Source organism: Neophocaena asiaeorientalis, unplaced genomic scaffold (genome assembly GCF_003031525.2).
Source record: "Neophocaena asiaeorientalis asiaeorientalis breed wild unplaced genomic scaffold, Neophocaena_asiaeorientalis_V1.1 scaffold1186, whole genome shotgun sequence".
In the NCBI taxonomy this organism is placed as follows: Eukaryota; Metazoa; Chordata; class Mammalia; order Artiodactyla; family Phocoenidae; genus Neophocaena; species Neophocaena asiaeorientalis.
In genome coordinates, this window is record NW_020173974.1 from 197,923 (window position 1) to 218,735 (window position 20,813).

General features: G+C 44.2%; 1 protein-coding gene across 1 annotated transcript; it reads left to right on the top strand.

Moving 5' to 3' along the window:
• The first annotated feature begins 282 nt into the window (after positions 1 to 282).
• Positions 283 to 7,818, top strand: NGDN (neuroguidin). Its single transcript, XM_024753258.1, has 11 exons — positions 283 to 323; positions 674 to 733; positions 1,354 to 1,425; positions 4,841 to 4,978; positions 5,230 to 5,314; positions 5,399 to 5,451; positions 5,703 to 5,826; positions 5,914 to 6,082; positions 6,847 to 7,003; positions 7,145 to 7,202; positions 7,656 to 7,818. Exons 1-11 carry the CDS (start codon positions 312 to 314, stop codon positions 7,673 to 7,675), a joined length of 948 nt encoding a protein of 315 aa, XP_024609026.1. The 5' UTR covers positions 283 to 311; the 3' UTR covers positions 7,676 to 7,818.
• Positions 7,819 to 20,813: the final 12,995 nt, after the last annotated feature.

The window sequence follows — 20,813 nt, forward strand, 5'->3', positions numbered from 1 at the left end:
ACTGTCAATCAATCAGTTGCCGAGTTTTTACTGGCTTAGCTCCAATCATTCTACTCAATTTACTAATAACATGCTTCTTTCCAATAGCATCTTTACGTCGTTAAAGCTCCTCCTAAGTCTGACGAATTTAGCCAGTTCTTCTATTCCATTGGCTGGGCCCGGCCCCGCCTCTCGTACATCCTGTTCGGGGCGGAAGTGAGAGAGCCCTTATTCCTATTGGCTTAGGTTTGCAAGCGGCGGCGGCCTCTCGTCTATAAAGCCAACGTCAGCTCTCAGGAAGTACAGTTCCGGAAGGGGCGGGCTTTGTGAAGATGGCGGCGCCGGTGAGTGTAGTGTGTTTGCTTCTTCGGCTTGGTGTTGTGGACGTTTGTTTTCTCCTCAGTGCCTCGAGGCAAATTATTGGGGCGAGGGAAGGGTGGTGATGGAAATAACTCCAGGGAGGCGCCCTCCCTGCCACAGCGGGGCAAAAGCAGTAGTAGGGAGACGTGGCTGGAGTTACCGCTCCTTTCCAGTGACCTGAGAGGCTGGCGGGCTCTGAGGCGAGGCTGCATGTGCACCGGAGTGGGAAGGCAGGAAGTCCGGGGTGTTTGAAGGAGAGAGGGGGCTTTTCCACCTCACATGTTCCGTCTTATAATCCTGAGGAAATGTTTTTTCTTTTCTCCCCCTTCCATAGGAGGTGCTGGAGTCAGACCTGCCAAATGCCGTAGCACTTTTGAAAAACCTCCAGGAGCAGGTGAGTAATGGCACCCCTTTGGAATAGATAGTCACGAATCGGCTTTGACTTTGCCGCACCTCTAAACTTTGGTGATTTGGGGGCACATATTTGAATGACCAAATAACAGTAAGAGCAAAATGATATAATGAAAACCTTTTCAGGCTACAATTCAGAGTAATTGATTTCTGCGTCCAAAGGAATACAGAAAACTCCAGAAAGAAAGCATCTGAATCAATTTTCTTTATTCTTAGAGTTAAGGAAACCGATGCCGAAAACGGTGACACGATTTGCCCTTTTGGTGTCTAGCTCATATACATTTATATAGTTCTATGCATTGCAAGTTCAACCGGTACAAAGCTACAGTGCCCCCATCACCACTGTCCCAGCCCCCATCCCCTCCCTCTGGTTTGGTAAGATGGTCTCTTTAGCTTTAAGAAGAGGTGGAAAGGTTTTTCTACCTTTTGAAGAAGTATCAGAAACCATCTCTCCTGTACTTTCTCAGAACTGAAAAGATAGTGGTGTACTTTAGGCAGTGTTTCAGATAATTTTTAGGTGGCATTGTTTAGCTTTTGCACTTCACAGCTCACAGAGATAACTTGATGTATTCTAATCAGTGGTTTTATTTGGATTAATTTCAGGTGATGGCTGTCACCGCACAGGTGCAAGCTCTGACCAAAAAAGTTCAAGCTAAAACCTATCCTACAGAGAAGGTAGGACATAACTGAAGAGTAAGCACCCCTTGACTTGATGTTCTCAACAATTCTTTCCATCATAGACTTATTGAGTGTCTTGTATGTGCTTAGTGCTGGAGCTTTGAAGATGAATAAGATCCAGTTTCTGTGCTGAAGTCTAGTAGAGAAGGCAGGTGAAAGCAATAGGTATAAGCAGTAGCAGTCATGATGAGCGGCTGTGCGAGCTGAGGAGCAAGATTAAATATCACGGAGCAGAGGGAATTAGCGGGGGCATCTCAGAGAGGTAACAGGATTGTGAGGAATAAATGGGAGTCAGAGGGGTAGAAAGAATCAGCGTGTGCAGAGGCACAAAGACCTAAAAGCATGGTGATGTTCTGGGAAAGGAGGTCAGTCGTGTAGTGTGCTTGGGTGTATATTTTGTGTGTTGTTGGGGACAGAAAAGTAGTCACTCTGTGTGAAGAGCCTTCTAGGCCAACTGTATTTCATTTAATATAAAATGCTGTTAATTGGCAACATATCACTGACTTACATTGAGTATACAATGTTGCTTGTTAATCTATGACATAATGCTAAGATACCATTGATTTAAAGATGTATCCTGACTTCAGAGATGTTAAAATATAAAAATGATGTGTATCTTAAAATTAAATATGGTAGTTTTCAAATTAAGGTCTTATAGAACCTCAGGGACCATTGAGTGTGGGGCAGTATAGAAGGAGGTCTCTGGGGACTTCCCTGGCGCTCCAGTAGTTAAGACTTCGCCTTCCGATGCACGGGGTGTGTGTTCAATCCCTGGTCAGGGAGCTAAGGTCCCACGTGCCTCGCGGCCAAAAAACTAAAACATAAAACAGAAGTTTATTGTAACAAATTCAATAAAGACTTTAAAAATGGATCACTTCCAAAAAATCATTTAAAAAAAAAATGGTCTCTGCATCCCTCATACCTGCTTGAGCTGGAAAACTTGGGTGTTACCTGTTTTATGTATTGAGCTTTCGTCCTAAGATATCATTTAAGCAAAACATTCCATAGGTCAACAGAAATATGCAAATCATTATAGTAGGTTAATAAAAATCATTGAAGGATTTTTAAGCATGAGATTTACAGCGGATTGTGTTTTAAAAAGACACGAATTTTTAAATTTATTTTTGGCTGCATTGGGTCTTCATTGTTGCATGCGGGCTTTCTCTAATTGGGGCAAGCGGGGGCTACTCTTCATTGCAGTGCGCGGGCTTCTCACTGTGGTGGCTTCTCTTGTTGCCGAGCACGGGCTCTAGAGCGCGTGGGCTTCGGTAGTTGTGGCATGCAGGCTTAGTAGTTGTGGTGCACAGGCTTAATTGCTCCGCAGCATGTGGGATCTTCCTGGACGAGGGATCGAACCCATGTCCCCCCTGCATTGGCAGGCAGATTCTTAACCACTGAGCCACCAGGGAAGTCCTCAAATTTTTAATATATCTTCTTTTTGCCTTTTCTTTCTCATCATTCATTTTCGTTCTTTTCTTATTTCTCATTTTTTAATCTTCGCTTTTTATTTTGTCTTTCTCTCATACGCTTGTAACCCATTAGAACTTGACAATGCCCAAGCATGTCAGAAGAGCCTATTTCTCAAATTCTTGGCTATCTTTATTCTGGTATCATGCTTTGATCCATTTTAATGCCTTTTTGAGATGGGCTGTGCACGTGTATCTTAGATCACTATATATTTATTCACTGAACAGATATTTATTAACCTTCAGGATCAAAGACTTCTAGTAGGTGCTTTTTAGGCTACAAAGTACTTTCATATCTTATTTGAGCCTCATAATTACTTTTGGGGGTGGGAAGGAATTACTGTACATATTATTGAGGAGACAGAGGTCATGATTTACCCAATATTTGACTGCTAAATGCCTAATTCAAAACTTGAACTCAATTTGTCTGTCTTTAAATCCTTTGCTCATCCTCCTGTAGCATGCTAGTGTTGATCTCAAGAGCTTAGCATGTTGGTTTACAGATACCTAGGGCTTGGGTGTTGGAGTCAGGCTGAGTTTGAATCCCAGCTGTACTCCTATTACTATGTAATCCTAGGCAGAGTCTTTAATCTGTCTGAAATAGGTCTTCCGAGGGCTGTGGACTTTTTCATTTTCGTTTTATGCAGTCACGGTGACTTTTTTTTAATAACTATAGCTTAGGTCTGCTTACACACGTTACTTTTTTATTTAAAAGAATGCACTTATAATTTATGATTTTCTGCCTGTAAGTATAATACATTTTTTTTTTTTTAAATTTTATTTTTTGGCTGCATTGGGTCTTTGTTGCTTCGCGCGGGCTTTCTCTAGTTGTGGCGAGCGGGGGCTACTCTTCCTTGCAGTGGCTTCTCTTGTTGCGGAGCACAGACTCTAGGCGTACGGGCTTCAGTAGTTGTGGCTCGCGGGCTCTAGAGTGCAGGCTCAGTAGTTGTGGCGCACGGGCTTAATTGCTCCGCGGCATGTGGGATCTTCCCAGACTAGGGCTCGAACCTGTGTCCCCTGCATCAGCAGGCGGATTCTTAACCACTGTGCCACCAGGGAAGCCCCTAATACACTTATAATTTTAGAAAGTTTAGGAGATACATAAAATCACAAAGAAGAGAACTAAAAATCAGTGTAATCACCATTCTGAGATAATCACTGGGGTACATTTTTTATTTCGTTGATTGTAAAAGTAATATATGCTTGATGGGAAACCACTCTTTCAGTACAAGCACTCCATTTCTTGCTTTTCCTCATCTCGATCCTCAGGGGTAGCAGTTGCTAATTATGTTATTTTCAGATATTTTTCTATACATATAAAATGTGTGTATTATACTTCTCACCTCCCCCCCTTAATTGGAACCACATTATTCACACTTTCTATACAGTGTAGAAAGTGTGTCGACATAGATAAGTCCATGTCAGTATGTACAGGTCATTGTTTTTATCTATATCATATAATTCCATTGTATGGGGATAAAATCAGTGATTGTTTTGCTTAAATTAATTTAAAATTCATTACTGTATGGAGACATTTCTGATTGTCACAGCTTGGGGGATGGCATCAATGGGTGGAGGCCAGAGAAGCTGTGGAACATCCTTCAGTGCCCAGAAGTGCTCCACAGCAAAGAATTACCTGTCGCCCAAATGTCAATAGCTCTGAGTTTGAGAAACCTTGCTATAGTCACTTTGGGGGATACTTTATTGATTTTCCTGCTCTTATTGTCATACAGTTATTCTCTAAGCTGTGCTTCTGTTGTGTTAGCATAATTTTCTCTCTGGCCATTTTAGGTACAGCCACTTCCTTGAGACTACTCCAGATACCTTATATGAACTGCATGGAAAAAAATTTGAACTTGGAAAAAATTATCCTGTTCTCCCTAGACTCTCCTCCTTACTCTGTGGTTAAACTGAATTTGCATCTCTTACTGTTTGATTCAACTCAGGGTCTCAGCCTTTTGGAAGTGAAAGATCAGCTGTTGTTAATGTACCTTATGGATCTGAGCCATCTCATTCTGGACAAAGCCTCAGGAGGGTCTCTTCAGGGACATCCTGCAGTTTTGAGACTGGTGGAGATTCGCACGGTATGAGGCATTTGTCATCTTAGAGTTCTGCGTTTCTATATTCTGAACTCCAGGACTGTGACACAATAGCTCTCATTTAAGTGGGTGTTCTCATGTTTAAGGGAGGAAACCAAATGAAAAAAAGCATTTTTGTCTTCATTTGCTCTACTTTGTGCATATTTTAGGTGCTTTACCTGGCAACTTAACATAGGGACTTTTGGTGTATGGTTAATTTTGAGGAGGACATGTAATCCTATTTAACCACATTATAGGTTTTGGAAAAGCTTCGTCCTTTGGACCAAAAACTGAAGTATCAAATTGACAAACTGGTGAAGACGGCAGTGACAGGCAGCCTCAGTAAGTGGGGGAAGCTGTAAAGTTATGTGTGGGCCGTTCACAAAGTTCCAGATCTTGTAAAATCTCTTGGGTCTTTTATTTTAGGTGAGAGTGACCCACTCCGTTTTAAGCCTCATCCCAGCAATATGATGAGCAAGGTAAGAGGTAGCATTATCCTGATTTTCCTGAGGAATCGAAGCCTGAATGAGCCTTGTAATGCTCCTGGATCTCCTGGGATTCTCTTATGACCGTTGATTCCCAGCTTGTGCCTTAGAATGTTGAATGTGAGATTCCCCTTTCTCCCTCTTGTTTGTATTCCCACCTTCCCAGAGTACTTCAGCTTTGGATTTTCTTATCGCTTGTTTGACTAACGCTTCCTAAGTTTGTGGACATTATGTTCCTTTTGTAGTTGAGCTCTGAGGATGAGGAGGAAGATGAAGCAGAGGAAGGCCAGTCTGGGGCTTCAGGGAAGAAATCTGGAAAAGGGACAGCTAAGAAATATGTTCCACCACGCTTGGTTCCTGTGCATTACGGTATGAACTGTGGAGGCTGCTTCCTCAGCATGAACTGTGTTTCTCTTCTCTGTTCTGGGATAACCCTTGCTGATTTTTATCACATAGATGAAACAGAAGCTGAGCGGGAGAAGAAGCGCCTAGAACGAGCCAAGAGACGGGCATTGAGCAGCTCTGTCATTCGTGAACTAAAGGAGCAGTACTCAGATGCTCCAGAGGAAATCCGTGATGCTCGGCATCCTCATGTTACTCGACAGAGCCAGGAGGATCAGCACAGGTCCGAGTCCTTGCAGTTAGAAATTGTTTTCTATGCTGTAGAGACCTGTCCTTTGAATGACGATGATTAAGTCTAATTCCAAGAGAACCCACATTATCTAGAAAGTGGAGTGCAAAATTTGGTGTGATGGTTTCTAAGAGTTAGCGATTTGAAGTACAGAATAGGAACTAGTGGGGGAAATGTCTTTTTTTTTCCCCCAGCTGTTCAGGCTGAGCAAATGCTACATGGAGAAGAATATATGCAGTTCCACCTAGTAGAATGTTAAAGTTCTGTGTTTCACTATCACTGCTGTTTATTTTCTGCAGAAAGCAAGAAAGTCACGTTTTTATAATGGCATGGAGAGTGCTAGATAAGTTCAGGGAAGAAAAGTAGAAAAGCCGTTATAAGTTGAACACAGACTCATCAGCTTTGCCCAGGTGTCCATCTCTGCAGTTGGTAGATTTGAGTGAGAAGTTCATGTAGAGGATCCTGTTTATGGAGCTGGAATATAAAGAATTTCCTGATATAGTTTAAGTATTCCTCTGGATGGGCTGTGAGTTCATCTCTGGGGAGGAGGGAAGTTCTAGTGCAAAGAACATTTCATTGAGCATTGAGTGTTGAGCACACAGTATCACCTCACTAAATACTATAGTGACTTGCTATGAAATTTCTTGAGAACTGTCTGAACGTGGGGTGAGTAAACACCTGGGCCCAGGTTCTTGGCTGCAACTTTCTGCCTCTATGGTCTGAGCATGCTGCAAGTGGTGTCTGTGTTTCTCTGGCAGGATTAACTATGAGGAGAGCATGATGGTGCGTTTAAGTGTCAGTAAGCGGGAGAAAGGACGGCGAAAACGAGCAAATGTCATGAGCTCACAAATTCATTCCCTCACGCACTTCAGTGACATCAGTGCTTTGACAGGAGGAACGCCTCATCTTGATGAGGTGAGGTAGTGATACAGTGATGGGAGGTGACCTTCATGCTTTCAGCTAAATGTATGTGGGCTTATTACTGTGAGGAACTTGGGAAGGGACACCAAACTTGGAAGCTCACCGCCATTCCTTCCCTTCTCCATGTGTCTCCAGGATCAGAATTCTACTAAGAAGCGGAAGAAGATACCTAAGAAAGGTCAGAAGAAAAAAGGTTAGTGAATGACTAGGACTTGGGTGATCGAGTGCAGGATGGGGTTTACGAATTGGGATGCCAACTCCGGATTTGCCATCCTAGGTTTTACCAACCTTTATAGTATCTCTTCCATACTGGGTGTTAATCTCTTTAGAGGTGGGCATTTATTTTTTTCTTTCCCAAGATGAAAATCAGCATCATTCACAAAAGAGATTTCTGGATTCTATTTCTGAAGGCCCCACAGTCCCTGTTCAGGTTTCCTTAAGTAAACTATGAAAGTGTCACTTGAAGGAACCATTATCCCATTTCAGTTTCCATCTTGCTTCTAGTCTTTTGTGCTGGGAGGATATAGAGAGTATTGCTGAGGGAACCCACTCCTATCGAGCCCTTCTCTCTAGATGTCCTTTTTTTCTGTCCCTTCGGCTTTTCCCAACTGTCCTTTGCCTCATTCTTGGTTTCCCTTCCTTTCAGGTTTTCGGAGGCGGCGGTGATTATGGGTGTACATATTTAATTTATTTTTTGTCATCCTGGGATACTTCTAATTTCACTGTATGTAGGTTTTTTCCTCGGAATTCATTAATTATTTGCTCTGGACATGTGGAAAGATCTTTATTAATAAAATTGATTTTACTTATGAATTGAAGCCCCTTTTGCACATGTATTATGACTGGAATCACTGGGTATGGGGTATTTTTGGTGAGAGGGTGATGGAAAAGGGAAGGATGAGGTTTTGGGGGGAATAAGAAAGTTTGGCTTTATATGGTTTTCTTTGATAATACATTTTCACCAGAAACTAAAATTGGTTATTTAATCAAAAAATATTGAGAGATTAGAGTATTATAATCCACTCTTTCAACCCCACGTTGCCCCAAGTTCCTGTATGATTTGTTATAATTATAATACAGATCATCTGAAATATATGGATTTTAAGATTTCTTAATATATCTTGCTGGCCACCAGGTGGCATTAGTGGCTTAGGAAACCTCCTTTGGTGCTTGACTATAATCAAAAGCTAGATAGAACCTTTTCTCATTACCAAGAGTTATTCTTGTCTCCACTTCTCTGAAAGTTTTTCCTTTCTTTCTAAAATAGCGTGGACGTAGGGCTGATCTTAGGTCAGTTCTTGAGAGTTAGAGTTTATCTGGAGAGAACAGTAGAGTGAATGAGAGGAGTGTGAAGAATCAGTATAGTCTTATGTTTTTCAGCCTCTTTGACCCTCTTTCAACAAAGACTTCAGTTTACCAGTGAGCAAACGCCAGGCCTTTTACAAAGAGCATGTGAAAGAATGCCAACAAGCAGGCAGACAGAAAATTCCTGAAGACCAAGAGAATGAAAACCCCTCAGTCATATCAGCCCAAGTCAGGAGACTGGTGGGAGTTACAGATCTGAGATCTTGTATTCTGTTCAGAGAATGACTTCTGTTAGTGAGAGATCCCTCTGGCCTTGGATAATTTAGAAGGTGGAAAGAGGGACGGGAAGAGAGTTGAGTCTAGAAGTAATTCATTGGAGTTAATGATGTGTCATGGAGAGGGATATAATTTGGATCATTACATCAGTAAAACCTAGTTGATTATAAGTCCTATGAATTTGGACTTATACTGGTCTGCCCAGTTGGGGTGGGGAGTCTGTTTTCAGTCAGCTGTAGCTTGGTAGAAAGTAGTTAAGAGAGACAACCCAGTACTGTCTTCTGTTAACTCTGTGATCCTGGGCAAATCATGTGACATCTCTGGCCTTTAATTTTCCTCAGCTGAAAAATAAATGTATTAGACTGAATCGCTGAGATTTCCTCCAAACCAGAGAGCCTAGAACTGTTTCTCATGGATGATAACCAAGATGCACTTACTCCTGGGGCCTCTGACTTAGTCCCTGGCAGATCTGAGTAACCCTGATGTGCCCAGAGCCCTCATACTTCCATCTCCTTGAGTGAATCTAAGCAAAGAGCCTCAAAAACATATTTAGAGATTCTTTTTCCTTTCTGGCTGAACTAACTGGACAAGAGGTTAGGACTACTGCATTTTCTTTTTAGGACTAGCTATTGCATTTGCATCTAATTTATTAAGGATTTTTGGATTGTGGGAACTGCCAAGGAAAAGGAGATGCTCTTTTTTAAAAAAAAGAACTTTGTGTTACATCCTGAGCTAAGTGCTTTATACTTAATCCTTGCAAAATATATGCTATCTCTATTTTACTAATGAGGAAACTGAGAAACTTAGGTTATTTATTTGCCCAAGGTTACACGACTAATGAGTTAGAGAACCAGTGCTTGGGGAACACAGAGGATGGAGGACTGCCAAGTGTCCTGGGGTTCATGAACGTCTTCAGGATTTTGTTTTTCCTTTTTTTTTTTTTCTTTAAAAATGTATTGGTAGGTAGTTTATGACCTGTAGCTCTCCCCTCTTTACTGCACCATTTCTGTTCAAGCCCTTGCCTTCAAAGAAACCACAAGTTCCAGACACTATTCTGGCCTTTTTGTATTATAGGAGTGAACTGAACAGACAGAAATCCCTGCCTTTGTGGACCTTATATTAATTGAATCCAGTCTTTAATCTTAGGAAATCTTGTTATCCCTGGCCTTCTAGATGACAGGCGATATTTGAAAGAGGTTGCCAATAAAAAATTGAGTAATCTTGAGAATATTTGCACCAGAGTCATCAAACAATGTTTAGAGTCCATTGTTGACTAACTTTTGCGTGGGTTCTCAACCTGTAAAACAGGCAAAGGCTAGGTTACTGTGGTTGAAGCGAGGATGAGGGGTCCTGGAGCTTCGAGTTCTCATGGCCCACTTTCCCCAGGATCTCTGAGGAGCTCCTAGAAACCTTTAGAACTCCATAGAATGTAGTTTAAAAATCACTTTTACAGTAGTAGGGCAGGGCAACTGAGAAGATTTCAGGGTTTCTTTATGGCTGTCGTTTGCTATTCTTTCTCTTATTCCTACTCAGATTTAGTTCTCTGGTTGTTCAGACCACATGAATGTCAGATTTCATCAGTGCAGTGCTAACGGCAGATCACTTCCAACGTTCACTAAGTACTGTATATCGTTAGTGCTCATGGGCACTTGTTCAGTTTTATCATGTGATGGTAAGGAGAGTCTTAGGATTTATTATTACCTGTTTTAATTAATTTTATTTATTTATTTATGGCTGTGTTGGGTCTTCGTTGCTGTGCGCGGGCTTTCTCTAGTTGTGGTGAGCCGGGGCTACTCTTGCTTGCGGTGGGTGGGCTTCTCATTGCGGTGGCTTCTCTTCTTGTGGAGCACTGGCTCTAGGCGCCTGGGCTTCAGTAGTTGTGGCTCACGGGCTCTAGAGGGCAGGCTCAGTAGTTGTGGCGCACAGGCTTAGTTGCTCTGTGGCATGTGAGATCTTCCCGGACCAGGGCTCGAACCCGTGTCCCCTGCATTGGCAGGTGGATTCTTAATCACTGCGCCACCAGGGAAGCCCTGTTTTAATTTATTTAATCTGTCATTATTAAAAATGTGAAGGATCCTTCCTCCCTGGAAGTACAACAAATACCACTGATCACATTTCTCTCTCCCCTCCATCTGCAGAGCTTTTGCATTCTGTCATTCTTTCTACCCCATCCCCCCACCCCCCAGGTCTGTTTGACTGGTGGGGGAACCCTTCCCTTTCCTTCTCAGAGCTTGGTGGCTCCCTGGGGGTTTCTAATGATGGTTGGGAGTTGCCAGGAAGCAGCTGAGTAAGGGGCATCCATTGCCCCAGGGAGGGAGCTGTACTCCAGCATCCCGTGGGGAAAGGAAATCACTTGGAAATAAAGAGAAAATCTTCTCTCCAGTACTGATAAGCCTTACTATTGTCATCTGGGGGGGTGGGAAGAGGGTTTGATCAAGGCCTTTTTTGTCTCTGAAGCTTTGTTTTGTTATGATTTTATGAAGGCTTGGGCAACTGTCTGTCAGGATTTCACAGCAGTCTTCATGGCTACTGTATTAGAAAAACAAGTTTATGAGGGAAGGATGACTCAATTATGTCCATTTTCAGCACCATGGAGAGTTCAAGCTTTCTCATCTTGTTCCTTGCCTTGGGTTGGTTGGAAGGTACAGAGCTAAACCAATCCATAGAGCTGCCTGGTGTAGACCTGCCCTTACGCATAGCGCAGTTTATCTGTTCCATCTCCATTTCTGATTGGTACGGATTGAGTGTGAGTCAGCAGCAGTCCTGAGTATCCCCACCCTCCCTGGGATCTGTTAGGTGTGTAAACCTCAGATTCATGTTGAGACTTATCCAAGGATTTGGCTAATTTGGCAGAGTCATGAATGAAATACTGCCTTCTGCTCTATTGGTAACGTCATTCATATTGTGATGCACGAGGTTTCTAACAGCCCATGAGAAAAACTCTGTCCGTCCCCCGCTCTTCTTTGCCTTCAGACCCTGGAGGAGACTGAAAGTTGCTTTTTCATTCCTTGGGCTTGGCCTCTTTTTCTGCCTCTGCATGGAGAAAGGCATCATTGATCTGGCTCTCTGCCCAGTCTTGCTTTTGTATTTCTTTGATCTCATTGTTCAGAGGGTCTCAGAGAAGCCCCAAGAGCCATGCCTTTGCATGTTTAAGCTATTGATGCTTTTGAAATAACAGAGCGTCGCTGTGTAAGAAGTGTATTAAAGGTCTGTCTCAAACAAATTTGGGTCAATAGGTGGCAGTAGTCACCTAGTCCCGAGGCCCTGACACCCCCTGAGTACAAGCACATTTAATGGCCGTTATATTTAAGGTTGTGAGAAAGGAGGTCACATTGAAATAAAAATGGGGGAAAAGCAGTCCCTTTTGGTGGGATCCGGGAAATGCTGAGCTGTGCTGGGTTACTTCTGTGGAGGTGTTGTATGTCAGCTGGGAAGGGCACTGGCAGGAAAGAACGGGGCCTCAGATTGGGCGAGACCTAGGTGGGTACTAGGGCTTCTGAGAGCTGGAGTGAGACTGTGTTAAATGAGGACTTGTGCTGAAAGGGTAGAGTCTAGGGTTGGGGGAGTAGAGAGAGGGAGAGAGGTGGAGGAGGGAGGGGCAGGGCTGTATGAAGGGACCACGGAAAGGGTGGGCTCTGATGGGGAGGACTGCAGTTAGAGGGGGAGGGGTAGGCTGCTGCAATACTGAGCCTATCTAATGGGGGAAGGGGCCAGGGAGATACTGGTCTGTGCTGAGCTGCATTGGCTCCCCTCCCCCACACTTCCCAAGGAGCCAGAGAAATGCTGGCAAATCTGTCTTCATGTATTTATTATTATTAAAAATGTGAAGGATCCTTCCTCCCAGGAAGCACAACAAATAGCACTGATCACATTTCTCTCTCCCCTCCATCTGCAGAGCTTTTGCATTTTCTCTCTCTCCTTCCCACCCTACCCCCCCACGCCCACCCCCCAGGTCTGTTTGTTGGGGGGGACCCTTCCCTTTCCTTCTCAGAGCTTGGTGGCTCCCTGGGGGTTTCTAATGATGGTTGGGAATTTCAAGGCAATGCTGGGAGGAAGCAGCTGAGTGAGGGGCATCCATTGCCCCAGGGAGGGAGCTATACTCCAGCATCCCGTGGGGAAAGGAAATCACTTGGAAATAAAGAGAAAATCCTTCCTCCAGCTAATGAAAGAAGAAGCAGGCACACACATGCCTTTCAGTACCTGGGATTCCTCCCCTTCCTTACCCTTCTCTTTTCTACTACCTGAATTCTGAGAGGGAAACCCCCTTGGAATGGAAAAAGCCAGGAGTTCTCTGTCCCCCTCCCTTACCTTGTTAAATCACTGTCTTCCCAGGAGAGCCATATAGAATTTAGTCTTCTAGCTTGCATGTTGTGTTACTGAGAGAGGCTTGAAGGGCAGAAGCCATGACTTCTCCCTCCCCCCCTGCACCCCAGGCTCCTGTGCCCAGGCGGGGGCCTCTTTTGTTGCTGTCTGTAACCCTCCGCCATGCCCATAGGCGGTGCTGCTGTTGCTCTGCATGTAGAGTCCTCCCCAGCACCGGTCCTCCCCTCCCCTGGCGCCCTCCCCCTTTCTCCAGCCCTCTACTGCCTGATTGTTATTCCACCAACGTCTCCTCTACTGTTCCCTTTCTCAAATTAATTTTGTGGCGCTCTTTTTTCCGCAGTGCCATCTTCTTCCCCTCCCCCTTGCTCCAGCTCCCTTGCTTTCTCTGTCTCTATTTCTCTCTCTGTCTGTAGGATTTCCATCTCACTCCCCTATCTAAAATCTACAGTCTTCCTTACTCCCCTTTTTTTTCTTTATCTCTTCTGCCGTTGGCATCTTTCTGATGACTCGTAATTAAAAGGGGCCATGGGTGAGAGTGAGTTAGAAGAGGACAGGGTTGGGGAACTCGGGTCAGTGTTAAGGGCTAGGTGAAGAGAAGGCCGAGGCTCTGGGGAGAATGAGTGGAGAAGGGAAAGTACACATATCCTTTGCTGTCCAAGTCTATTCAGTGTCTGGATTTTAGATAGAGTTCAGCTGACAAGGGACCTGGTGTTACCTGAATCTGTAGAATTTGGTTCCACTTGCTGGGAAAATGGAAGATGGAGAGTCACAAGAATTCAGATAATAAGGGCTTCATCCAAAAACTTTTGGTTTAGATTGCTAAGGATAGCTATGCTTTTGTTATCCTGTATTTTGTAGAATCTGGAGGAAAACTATGCCCTAAAACCTGTCCTATGGTCCCTTAGGAAATGTCCTGTTTTTGATCTTTTTGAGTCCTCAAATGGTCCTTGCCAGGGCAGCTGTGACGCCTACTTGGTGGGTACCCTGGCCCCCTGGTCACTACTGAGCACAATTCTGGCTGTAGAGCCTCCTTTTGCTCTTGGGACTACTTCCTCCTCCTATCATTCCATGTCTCTCCTTTGTCTCAGCCAAGTTCATGGGGTTCCCCACTCAGCCATAGCTCCCTTTATTTGTTTAGTCCTTCCAGAATATAACCCCAGTTCACCAGAGAGTACCCTTGCTCTTGCCCCACCTTGCTTCTTAACTTTATCTGGAAACTGCTCATTCATTGTGTTGACTACTACAACCCCTCAGCTAACTCAGCAGGGTTGTTGGTTGTAAAGTTACCCAGTTTCTAGGATGGCTAATTTTCCTCTTATTGAATTACTTTTGTGGATTAATAGCATCCTGGTAACTCCCTGGATAATAGTGCTGAGTCTTCGCCTTGTGTATGGCCTAGGAATTGCCCACAAGATGGATGGTGTGGCCTCTTTCTTTCATTCCCTGGTGGGAGGAGATCTTCCTTAGCATAAATGGCAGCCTCAGAATGACTGGCTTCCATTTTCCTTGCTTGTGTGAGTCAAGGCTGACTCCTAGACTATGGAGAGAGGCAGAGCCCTGGAAAGAGCCACAGTGCAAAACACCACATCCTTCACTTTATTACCTGAGCCTTGGAGGTACCTATGGAAACCTCTCTTTTGCCTGCCCCTCCTGCCGTCTTAAGGTGTGTATATTGGTGGAGACAAATGGGCCAGTGGCTGCTTCGTTTCCTCAGCTTATTTTCCTGCTGTCCTTTTCAGAGACCTCTCATCCTATTCGGGGGACTCTAGTTAGGGTCGTGGACTCATGTAACTTAGAAACCTGTTAAGATCTCTCTCTTTTTTTTTTTTTTTTGTCCACGCTGCACAGCTTGTGGGATGGGATCTTTGTTCCCTGACCAGGGATTGAACCCGGGCTCCCAGCAGTGAAAGTGCTGAGTCCTAACCACTGGACTGTCAGGGAATTCCCAAGCAGGGCTCAGTAAATATTTGTTGCCTGAATGGTAGGGACTTTTCAGCTTTAGTACTTTCTACAAGAGTTATAAAATTTTAACTATTTCTTCTCTAGATGCTTACGGTACTGTAGCTAAAATTGTATTGGTTAAAATTTTTGTTTTCTTCCACTAGGTGCTATAGGGGAAAGTGGTTTGCCCAAAACTGTACAGATAAGTCATTAGCAGAGCTGGCGTTAGAACCCACATTCTCTCGGACACCTAGGTCTGACTTTTTGTTGACTACCCCGATGGAAGCCAGTGTTCCCATTTCATCCCCACAGTCACTGACAGCTTTGAAGCCAGCAGCACAGTCGGGTTTTGTAGCTAAGCCACCCTCGGCTGGCCTGCTGAGGGCGAGCATCAGCAGTGCGAGAGCTGGGGTGTGCAGGCAGAGAAGGTACCGACTCCCTGGGAAGGGCTAGCACTCCCCTCAGGTGTTACACAGTCCAACCTCTTGGAGGGGGCCTTGACAGTAGCAAGGTAGAGAATTTCTGAAGTCTTGGCTGCTATTGCCCATTCCAGGTTTAATTTGACTTTACTGCTAATATACCCCTTGCCCTAAGCCTTTCCCCCCCTTAAAAATATTTCAGGGCTGGATTGCGCATGGTTGGTGGTGGATGCCAGAAACTCTGGAGTCTCCTTTTTTTTGCCTTGCAGCTCATTTGCAACTAACTGTTGGGTCCGGGGACCAACAAAATAACAAAAGGCTCTGTGGACCACCCACCTCCTCCTATTAGTGCTAATAATCCTAAATTTCTTTTATTTTTTTAATAATCCTAAATCTTAAAGAATTTATCTCTACTGTAAAGGCATCATTGTGACTTAATAAATGTTCTTACAATTTTTGTTGTTAATTAAAGCCTAGACTAGAAAATAAGCTCAGAAAGCATTCGTGTATTTCAACTAGGACTGAGCCTGTAGCAGCTTACTCTGAGAACTGCTTTGTCTCATCTGCCAGCCTTGGGTTTAGCCCCACGGGTGAGATCTGGAGAATAAAAAGCCCTTGAGTGTCTACTTCCTCTTCCCCAATTTCGATTCACTCACTGCTAGCTCTTGCAGAAAGCCCTAGGTGGTAAAGAGATCAAATCAGAATTCCTAGCCAGGAAAACCCTGTCTCTTAGCTACAATGACCCTTGTCTGCCATTGCGTTCAGTTCTGTGGCAGTTAACACCAGAGAAGATGCATCTGGCTTCATACCCTCCTTCTCAGTTTCTTTCAGTCAAGTCTTAAGTAATCTATTGCTGATGGCAGGCTTTTCTTGCCCTTTTATTCCCTCCCAAGGCTTTAAGCTCCAAAGCTTCCTAGATGCCTCCCACCAAAAGGGTGCTTTCTGAAACCCAACCTTTCCTCTCTTTCTCATCCCTCAAGTCCTCAAATTGATCCCCTAATGGCTGTATTTCCCTCAGAGTGTCAGATGACACCCTTAAAGAGCCTGCTGGGTGCTGCTAAAAATCCCATTCCTCACCCATCTCCCCGCTGGAGCTCCTGGAATCAGATTCTGCAGCCTCCTGTCATCCTAGCCTCCTTTTGTGTTCATTTAGAAGCTTTTCTCCATTGCTTTTGATAAATTCCTGGTGTGGCAGAAGTATCCAGAATTTAGGAAGATCCTATGGGATGAGTCCCCTGTCTCCGGCACCTTTGTTGACCCTCAGAGGGATCTGCTCGTGCCCCCTCCCTGCAGTGCCTCCGTACCCCCCTGCCTGGCCTAGGCTGGGCGGGATCAAATGTGGAAGTCCTCTGCACAGACACTCCAGCCCTCTTTATCCTTCTTGGCAAACAAAGCATGGCTCTGCCTCTGACTTCCTCCTCTTTCTTCTCCATTATTTCTTCTCCTTCACCTTGTCCCACTTCTCCCTTCCCTTCATGAATACCCTTCATTCCTCTTCCTTTAAATCTCCTTCTCGTCCACTTGCTCACCGTCGCCCATCTGCGCCCGCTCTCTCTCCACACACGCACACACCCCCCCACCCCGTCTTTCATTTTCAGTAGCCGTCTTCCTCATCGCCTGCCCATGCTGAAGAAGCAGCATGCTATGGGAAGAATGGCTGCAGAGTGGGTCCCTGGTTGTCAGAGTAGGCAGTCCCTTTTTCTCCAGAGGATCAGTGGCTGTCTTTCCCCATCTTGTCCTCAGGAGCCAGGGAACCCCAAGACGCTGGCTGTCTTTGGGGATAAACAGCTCTCCCCGTCGCTTCTCCCGGTCGTTCGGCTCCGGCGCCCCCTTGTTTGGCTCTTCCTGAGTGTGGTCTGTCCTTGCTTCTCCCACCCTTTCTCTCGTCTCTCGTCTTCTCCCTCTTTCTGTCTCTCCCCAGCACAAAGCGGCGGCAGGACTGAATGTGTCTGTCTAGAGGCTCTGCCAGGCTGTGCCCCTCACTTTTGCCCCTCCCCCGTCGCTGTGCGTGCTGTTGGGGGGGAGGGTTGGAGGGCGGTGGCATGGTGCCAACCAACCCAGAACCATCTGCGGTGCCTTCTGCACTGAGGCGGGCTCTGTCTCTCCCGCCCGCCTCCTCTCCCACTCTTCCTCTCCCATTTTTAATTAGCTGCTGAATTAATTAAATCCCACACGCTAATTAACATTCCTACAGGGAAGAATGCTAGGTCAGAAAAGTAGGAGGTGGTAAAGCTTCTGTCCATTTAGGATAGGAGACTTAGGGATGGAAAGGGGGCTGAAGGGTTGAAGAGGAAAGAACAATCTAAGAGTGGAAAGAAATCTGAGGGAGGTGTGAAGAGACAGAGAAGGGAAATCATGGAGAGTGGAGCCTATTGAAGAGGAGAATAATTAGAATTAGGAACATTGGAGAAATGAGAGTGTCTTGAAGCTTCTGAAGGTTAGAGGTAGAGCTGTGGGTCTCAAACATTAGCATGCATGAATAACCTGAGAAATAATGATATAGAGGATGCTAATTTGCTGCCTTGAATGTCTTCTAAGGAAATAAATCTCAATTTTAATAAGAGTGCTTTAGGTTAGAAATGAAGGAGAACTTCCTCCTTGCAAGTCAGTGACATGCTCTAGTGAAGGAACTCTTTGGGAGATAAATTCTTATCTGTCTAGAATGGTTAAAGTTTGCCCAAAGCCGGATGAACTTTGAAGGTTTTTTCTAGATAGACATATTAATCCTTAAATGTGTACTGTGTCCTGGAGAACCAAGAACATCCAGGATAGGAAAATTCAGGATTCATTCTCAGTTCCCTTTCCTCCTTGCATTCAGGGTGAACTTTGAGTTTGATCTCTGTGGTCCAGTCAACATTTTAGGGATGAGCCTTCTCTTCAAATCAGATAATTACTTCCCTGGGGTGTTTAGTGCACTGATTCCTAGCTAGGATTTCAAAGAGCTGTCTGTTGGCCAGCATGGCTTCTGTCCTTGACCGAGGGCAGGAGAGACAAGAGAAGAGCTGCAGATGTATATGGAGCAGAAGAAGGGAGGCTGGAGTGTGCATTGACAAGGGTGTGGTTGGCACTGAAGATTCTGTTAAGGTCACTACTGTGATCCGACCTGAAAAAAAGAGGAACAACTTGCTTGTCATCGTTTTTCTCCTCTGAAAAGTAAAGGAGACTATATTCAATGCAGAATGAGACTCCTCCCTGTCTAGCCCTTCACCAAAGAACTGAAGTCTGGGAGGAGTCCCTTGGGTTAGCAGAGCCTCCTGACGGCAGCTATCCCAGTGTTTCCCAACCGTTTTCAGTCTGAAATACACCAGGAGCAAGTTCTATCATGTCTACTCTCCTAACCACCGTTCACTTAGACGGCATTCCCCACTGTTATTCATACCGCAGTAATTAATTCATTCAAAAGTTTGCATGTTAAACTGTGCAGAGTAAAGACTGTCATTAAGAAACATTTATTAAGCACCTACTATCTGCCAGACACACTAGGCATTAGGTTTAGATATAAAAATAAGGGATGAGATAGAACTGCTACATCTAAGGGGTTTATATTTTGGTTCAAAGGGGAAATAAAGAATATACAATAAAGGGCAGTAACTCACTTTGTGTGTCTATGTGCAGATGGGTGTGAACTCCTTGTAGCACCTATTCCCTGTGCTGCTTTTGTGTCCTCTTATATTGTTACTTACTCTTTCTTATATATGTGTCTTAGCCATCCACAGAGATGGGATGCTAGATCCTTGAGGGCAGAAATCCAGGTCTTTAAAGTGAGGTACACATAGCACTAGCCTAAAGCCTTACACATCCCCAGCTGTTCGGCAAATGTGTTGAATTGGCATAGAGCCATATATCAAGGTATAATAGTTGCTTTAGAGTCTGTGACATTCCTAGTTGTGGTAAATATTTGTCCTCTGGAGGGAGGACACAGAAAGTTACAATAAGTATGATGATGAGTAAGATAATTATGTGATGACCAAGGGAGGTCACTACACAGTATAATAGCGCTTAGGCTCCTCAGTAAGATTCTAAGCCAGTTCCTAAAGAGGGGCCGGGGCTGAGGAGTGGCAGTGGAGTGCAGAGGAAAGGACATAGGCTTATTTTTATATGTACTGTATTTCCTTTTACTTTTTTATAGACATTTCTCACCATCTTCCCAGTCCAAAATTATGGTTAGGCCATTTGTACACATTTGTACCCTGTTTTGTTCACTTAGCGTAGTGGTGTATTTTCTTATGCTATTAAAAAATCAGATTAAAAAATACTTAACACATAATATCTCATCATGGATATACCATAATTTATAAGATCATTTCTTTCTGTTAGACATTTATGATGTTTGCGGGTTTGTTGTTGTATTTTCTTTCTGTGACAGCTACCCACATCTTCATACAGAAGTCTTTGCAATTTTCTGAAGAGGAATTTCTGGGCCAAAGGATAAAGACCACCATTCTGGTCTGTGGAGTGACTGCATTAGATTCACCTGAAGGAGGTTATGATTATTTTTTCTTTTTTAATTTTTTAAAAAAATTATTTATTTTTGGCTGTGTTGGGTCTTTGTTGCTGCCCGTGGGCTTTCTCTAGGTGCGGTGAGTGGGGGCCACTCTTGTAGCTACTCTTGTAGCCGCGTTGTGGTGTGCGGCTTCTCATTGTGGTGACTTCTCTTGCTGCGGAGCAGGGCTCTAGGGCACACAGGCTTCCATAGTTGTGGCTCGCGGGCTCAGTAGTTGTGGCACACAGGCTCTAGAGCGCAGGCTCAGTAGTAGCGCACGGGCTTAGTTGCTCCGTGGCATGTGGGATCTTTCCAGACCAGGGCTCGAACCCATGTCCCCTGCATTGGCAGGCGGATTCTTAACCACTGTGCCACCAGGGAAGTCCCTATATTTCTTAAAAGAGTATATTTTTTGAGTAGGTAAAAAATGTAAACACTACAGAAGGGAATACAATGAAATTTCCTTTGTACCTTTGTCCCTCATTTCCCTCCCCAGAGGTGTTCTATGCATGTATAAGCACATGTATAGATAAAAGAACGTTTGTAAATAAAGAGATCATTTGATCCCACCTCCCGGAAATTCTAATCTAGTCTGAAGTGGAACCTTGGAATGTCTCTTTTCCTCCCCTAATGCGTTCTAGCTAACTCTACTGTGCAGGCAGATTTGGGACCATCAGGTTAGATGAATTCTTGGGATTCTTTTCAGGTCTAAAATTTAATGACTAAAACTCACAGAATTAGTAATTTAAAAAAATAATGATTAATGTTACAACTAAATCATCAAGTATCATAGATTCTCTTTGGAATGATCTCAGAGATCCAATTTTTGATACTGAATTTATTATTATTAATACAAATAATGGTCACCATTTATTGAGTGCTTACCTGTGCCAGGCTCTGTGGAAAGTACTTTTTATACATTCTCACTTAAACCCCATAGCACTCCATGTACTAGGTAATTCTTAAACCAAGGCTTTGGAAAGATTAAGCAGCTTACCCACGATCAAGGGACCATTAAGTGGCAGAGTGAAGATTTGAACTCAGGCCTCTTACTCCA